Source organism: Octopus bimaculoides, chromosome 23 (genome assembly GCF_001194135.2).
Source record: "Octopus bimaculoides isolate UCB-OBI-ISO-001 chromosome 23, ASM119413v2, whole genome shotgun sequence".
NCBI lineage: Eukaryota > Metazoa > Mollusca > Cephalopoda > Octopoda > Octopodidae > Octopus > Octopus bimaculoides.
Window position 1 is genome coordinate 20,161,132 of NC_069003.1, and position 7,098 is coordinate 20,168,229.

Sequence of the window (7,098 nt, forward strand, 5' to 3'; positions counted from 1 at the left end):
GCTGGAGAGAGTGAGCTAATGTGCAGCATGAATATTTGATCACTATAAACAAATCATCTGTGCTGGTTGTTAGGCAAAAGCTGAATACTCATACATTGCCTTCAATGGGAGAGTCCATCATCATCATCATCATCATCATCATCATCATCATCATCATCATCATCATCATCATCATTATTATTAATTCAAAGTTGGTAAGCTGGCAAAATCGTTAGCCTGCTGGGCAAAAAGCTTAGCGGTATTTCATCTGTCGCTATGTTCTGAGTTCAAATTCTGCCTTTCATCCTTTCAGGGTCAATAAATTAGTACCAGTGAAACACTGGGGTTGATGTAATTGACTAGTCCCCTCCAACAAAATTTCAAGCCTTGTGCCTTTAGTAGAAAGGATCATTATTATTTCATCTATGCGCAACAGATTAAACTGTTGGAAAAAATTCATAACATTGGGCTGTAACAAGTAACCTCAAATGCCAAGAACCTTCCTAAGTATCCTAGCTGTCCCTTATAATACTGTTTTCTGGAGCTACACTAAACTAGGTTGTTGTTGTTGTTGTTTACATTGTTGTTACTTTGTCTTAAATGAGCTGCTCCAAGTCTCATCCAGGGACCTCATGTCTGACATTTTAATTATGATTAGCAATGAAATATTGTAGAGGAAGGAGATCAAACACTGAGAAGTAAGATACTGTTAAATTTATATTTATATTTCAATTTTGAAATAGTTTAAAGAGAATCAGGTATTTTCAGGTTGACAGTGTTTCTCTTAGAATGTGGGCATTACCTATGAGAACAAATTTTTATTGTTATTTTAGTGTGTCCTGGTACTTGGTGTTTAAACATGTCATTTGGTATTATCCCCAAAAGAATCTGATGATCACAAGTACAGTTGTCATTTTTAAGTGCCACATTTTTGAAACCTCTATTTGAAGGTCCTTATATTTACTTAACTTTTCAAATGTTTTTCCAGAAGTGTTGCAGTCTGCTGGAGTTGACGTATCTATGAGCAAATATGTTTGTTCCATAAATGGTCTATTTAGGTTTATTGGCCTGAATAACTCAATCAGTTTGAATAGTAATGTAGTATTTTTATTTTCTACTACTTAGGCAGGCTTATGTTCCCACCAGTTCTTCCCATACAGGAGTCTAAACTTGTACCATTGATTCAGTGCAAATGGGAATTAATATATCTATTCGAGACTAACATAGAGCATTCAGAAATGAGGTGGCTGCATAACAAAAGTGGCTGGTTGGATCAGCACTATTTTCAAGAATGTTGGCTCGGTAGTTTCAGGTGAGCAGAAACTGATCCTGAGCTATTATAATGAAGCCCTCTATTTCTGATTTAACCCATGAGCGTTTAAATCAGCCAAATCTAGTCCAAATATTCTATTTGTTTAATTTGAAGCTGGGCAGATCTAACTTCTTACACCTACTCAACAATGTTAATCTAAACATAAACAATCATATCCTCAAAATCTTGAAGCTACAAGATAATACATGATTAATTTTAAAAAATATGAATAAATAAACATTACATTTGACAAAGTAATCAGAAATGTGAAAGAGTTAAGTCCAGATGCAGCCAACCACTGATGGGTCATACTTGTACCAACATCAGGATCAGTGGCCCTTGTGGAGCATTTATTATGTAATGCCTTACTTTTCCATCCATTGTGCAATTCTGAGATTCCATTTGATTTGGCTTGTACTTTTATTTGTTTTGACAGAACAACAGATTGTAGTTTATCTTTTATTCCTATATTTCAAGGATGATACACCTTCAACAGGAGAAAATGGAGAATGGATATTGAGTTTGCATCTTTTGTTGAAAAGTAAAGGAAGAAGGTGGGTTTCATGACATGCACAGAATGGTACTATTATGATAATCAATCTGCTTTGTATAAAACTTATCTCTTGTTGATAATCGCTGGCTTCAGTTTATTAATGACATGGGCTTTTTTGATCCTCAAACTGCCGATGTTAGGCTTTGTTTTTATACATTACATAAGCCCTTGAATATATGTCAATATTATTGATAGAACATTTGGCTAGTGTGCACGCCATGTTGCACTCTGCAGGTCGAATTTACAGTTAGGAATTTCCTCAAGGAAGAACTGGAGTGCATCATCTGAATGTTTAATTCCTCTCTATCTCTACGAATTGCTCATTGGATTGCAGGAGTGATTTTATCATTGAAATATGGCAGTCTCAAGAAGCATATGCCTTCTTTGGATATGTGGAAATTATACAGGTCTCCTGGTGTTTGGTGGAAGATGGCAGTGGGTAGCCATTATTTGCTAGAATGCATAGGAATTATATGGTGCTGAAGTTTTATCTGTTGCCATACTGCACTTTTGCAAATCTGGAAAATTTGGTTTTGTATGTAAGTACATTATCATCATTGAACTGTACACCCCTTTGTCCATCAAAAGCCTGCCATATGATTGCATCAAGGATAACATTGAACAGGAGAGTGGAGGAGACCACCAGCTAACTCCTCAGAGAGGTTATCTCTGATCTGGACCTGGCTAGTTGAACCGACATAAGTCAAATGTAGGAACAAAATGATCTTCTGTGGCACTTGCTCAATTTCCAACGATCTTCATGAGGTGGTCCAGTCAATGTAGTCGAAGGTGGACTTGATGATGATGAATACAACCCATGCACTGGAGAATCCAGTGCAGCACACCAAAGAAGACATGGGTAAAATAAATTGAGGAAAACCTGCAGTCACAGTGTCTTGATCTCAAGCATGCTAAGGCCAGCACCATGGACTGGAAAACATGGATAACATCATCACCAGAGTCCATCATCCAGCAGTACCTACAGCAGTGGATTGGTTGAGAGGACAGCCTTCCTTTTCTAGTTGCCAGCTAGGGATTTTACTACTACTACTACTACTACTACTACTACTACTACTACTACTGCTGCTGCTGCTGCTGCTGCTGCTGCTGCTACTGCTGCTGCTGCTGCTGCTGCTGCGGCTGCTGCCACTGTTGCTGCTGCTACTACTACTACTACTACTACTACTAGTGCATCATCATCATCATCATCATCATCATCATCATCATCATCATCATCATCTATTTTTCGGCAGAGTATGTCCAAATGCCCTAACTGTGACTAACCCATCCACCTATTTCCAAGTGAAGTAATAATCTCTGAGTCTACTGAATGACAAACAGCCTGGACATTGTTTATATGGAGAACTGGAAATAAATGACACTGTGTGAATGAACACATTATTTACAAAGATTGCATAACATGTCAAAACATGTCAAAAGTCTGAATGTGTTCTTGCAGTGGACCGCAAACAAACGACACTATTAATGAAATCATTCTTCAAATTAATTATATATTGTATGTGTTGTATGTATTAAAATGTCACAAATGTGAAGAAAAAGAAATAAGAAATGATCAAATTATTGAATGTGAAATTTAGATATTTTCAAATAATAAATTTTAAACAGTAGGAAAGCAAATAAGTTTGATTGAAAGTAAATTAAGAAAAAGCAATTTGATTCATACCTGAAGTCAAGGTCGACAATATTTTCGCCATTAAGTCCTCGAAGAAACCTGATTATCTGAAGATTAGTTTTTAAAGGGAAGTCCATTCCACAGAGATTAATGTAATAACGCCATGATGAAAAGCGCAACAAATCTCTCATCACTACCAGATCTGCTTCAACAAGACTAAAATCACCCCACTTTATATTAAATCTTTTACTGCTTAGAAACACATTTGGGAAGCATTCAGTAATTGATTTGACAACATGGTAGTCATGAATGGCAGCTTTTTGGTCCAGATGGATGACATATATGTTCTGTGGACGGTATATTGCTCTTAGAAGTTGTTCCATTTGTGTGACTTGATTATAAAAGAATATTCCATAGGCAATTGGGAACGATTCCTCTTCTATTGTCATACTGTTCATGAAGTATCCTCTTTCAGTTATAAACCTTGAGCAGTTTGCTGACAGCTTCAACAAGTCTTGTGCAGGATGTGGATATTTCTTTGCTTCCTTCTCTAATTCAGGTGATGTTCGAAAATCGTTATCATAAATCTTGGCACAGTTAAAAGAATCAACTTTGCGATTTGATAGTGTCATGAAAGTTTTCCTTACAAATTCTGATTTTAACATTGGTATTGACTTTCTTTTCCTGCTAGTAAACATTATTACTATCATAATAAGGATGAATAAAATTACAAGTGTTGAATTAAATTTTCTTATTGAAGACACTTTTCTCCGAAAGTTCATCTTTTTTACAGTTTGCTCACTGATATCTTTTTAAGGAATTATTCCAATTTTCATCTATACTTCTTGTATTATATTTTTTCTTCTCTATTTTTTGAAGAAGAATCTGGTGAATCAGACAAAAATGTACAGTAGAATACTCTTTGTGTTCACTGGACCTCACACTGTTAGACTTATTATTATGGGAATACTTAAAAGAGAGGATTTACAGTACAAATCCAGCAACAGCCAATGAACTGAGGACAGCCTTTGAACGATTAAATATAAATTTGTCATAACTATGAGAAATTAACATTTCTTATTCTTACAGCAGACAGCATGTATACTACCAAAAGCAAACTAGGCAAAAATAAAATATCCCACTGTTTCTGTTATGCGTATTAGGAAAGAGCTTTTAAAAATATGTTAAAGATTATCATTTCCTTTTCTCTTTCTTCGCTTCTTTATTTATTCTTTTCCTTTACATTTATTTTATTTTATTTTATTTTATTTTTGTATTTTGACATAAGGAATTGATAAAAAATAGATAAATATTTTTTATGAAAGTAAGCAGAAGTTCTCATCCTTTCTTCATGCTTTTAGTCATCTGTGATTGGTGTTTTGTACTGGAAAAATAATCAATAAGATTTTTTGGTACGATTTACAGCCATCTGCCAATCATTGAGAATCACTTCAGAACTGACTATTGTATTTGTTTTGTTCAATTTGTCATGTTTATAATGGGATTATATATACACATAAAGTATATCATGTCGGTAGATAAGATAAAACTCCAACTGTTTCCTCTTAAAGTTCATCTGCTTATTCCAGTCTTACAATCCAGTATGTATAAGTAGTGTGTTGCTATATTGATGTGAGTTATATATCAGAGTTGAAAATTCTGGAAATATAGTTTGCAGAGTTATTGTACAACAAAACAGGAGGTTGCAAAATTTTTTGGTATTATTTATTCACCATTACACATGTTGCATTTTCTAACAGGAATTAGAGCTTTACATGTTAGATGGACATGTAAGGAATTTCCTATAGGAAATTCTTCAGTCAGAGAATTAAAACGATACAAATTTTACATCTGGATGAAACGTTTGTAATCAGGAGTGGTATAAGTAGTTGGGGTGAAAGAAGAAAGAGCAAATCAAACATTACAGAACCTACATGTGTATGATTCTGTGTGTGTGTGTGTGTGTGTGTGTGTGTGTTATTTATTTACCAGACACAGTACATGTCTTTAAGTGCTATGGATAGTTTCATGTGTTGAGAAATATCTCAAACATATTCATCAGGCACAAACCATGTGTCATAACGAACTAAAAAATTGAATAAGGGAAGAAATGCGAAAAAACAAAGAATGTAGCATATAGAAAACGTGAAAACAATGGAAAACGAAAAACAGAAAACAAAAACACAAAAACTAAAATGTAAAAAGTAAAAAGTAAAACGATAAAAGAGTTATCCTCCTTAGACTTTAAATTATAAGGCTGGAAAAGATATTAACAAGTTAATCAGGAATAGGCAGAATCTTCCAGTTCTTCAAGATATATTTATTCTTATACTTGCAACTGCTGAAAATACATAATACCCACCTCTGTCTGCTATAAATCTACTGACTCCCACTCCTACCTCCACTATTCTTCCTCTCCCACCAAACACATTAAATCTGCCACACCTTTCTCTCAATTTCTTTGTCTTCAGCAACCTTGCAGCATTGATTCAGATTTCGAATCCCATTGCAAAACGATGTGATAGTTTTTTTCTAAATCAAAGGTATCCTCCATCAGTTGTCGACCCGTCACTCCAACAAACCCAAGCCATCAACTACACCACAGCTCTCCTACTACCTTCATGCACTTCCACCAACCGTATTCCACTCTCTCCCACCTACCATCCATCCATCCTCCCTCTTAAGCACAAACTCACCCACAACTTTTGTATTCTTCTTTCTGACCCAACAACTGCCCCTATCTTTTCCACACTACCTCTCCTGTCTTTTAAAAAAGATGGGAGTCTTAGAAATTTCCTTGTTAGAAGCTTCACAGCTCCTAGTTCTGCACAACCAGGAACCTTTAAATGTTCTCACTGACGATGTTACACATGTCTCCACATCAACAATATTACCACCATCACGGGGCCCAAAAAGCAATATCCCTACAACACACCACTTCTGTTGCACTTTGGCGAATCTCATATATTGCATTATATGCAAACTCTGCGGTGCTCTTTACATTGGAGAAACAGGGTGAAGCCTTGGGGATCGTTTTCACGAACACATAGGAAGCATAACGATACATATGCCAGGCCAACATGTCGCCACCCACTTCAATACTGTGAATCATTCTATTGCAGATTTATCAGTGTGTGGCATGGCCTTGCACCACAGAACCCCACCTCTCAAGGAAATGCAAGGAGCAATGTCTCATATTTGATTTTGGCATTATGTCCCCAACAGGTATGAACGAACATTTTTTTTTTCTTTCATCCTTTCACCTCCTTTTAATTCTTTTTTACCCTTTTTAATCTTCCTTCCACCCTCTCTCTCTGCAACATCCCCGTATTTACTTATTTACTCTCTTCTCTCCATCACCCTTTTCCTTCTCCTTTCTGCATGCTCTCTCCTATAACTTCTGTTTCACGTTAGCAGCCTATGTTATTCTGCGTCCATTATCAGTTGTAGCCAGTTTTTCAAGCTGAAAGGATGTAAACTCTGACTTTTTTCTCGTTTTCTTCTCTTTTTCTCTGCCCCCAACGAAGGATTGAATATGAAATGTTGGATATTCCAATCCTCATGGGAAGTTCACTGTACCCCTTTCACTTTATATATATGTATATATATATATATATATAT

At 35.7% G+C, this 7,098-nt stretch overlaps 1 protein-coding gene across 2 annotated transcripts in view; it reads right to left on the minus strand.

The window, feature by feature from the left end:
* The window catches only part of LOC106883007 (beta-1,3-galactosyl-O-glycosyl-glycoprotein beta-1,6-N-acetylglucosaminyltransferase), a 34,344-nt gene that overhangs the window by 19,383 nt on the left and 7,863 nt on the right, over nt 1-7,098 (minus strand). For both annotated transcript variants that reach the window (XM_052975981.1, XM_052975982.1), the window contains exon 2: nt 3,529-5,136. In XM_052975981.1, the coding sequence (XP_052831941.1) occupies nt 3,529-4,259 (731 nt within the window). In that variant the 5' untranslated portion in view covers nt 4,260-5,136. The remainder of the gene's footprint in view (nt 1-3,528; nt 5,137-7,098) is intronic.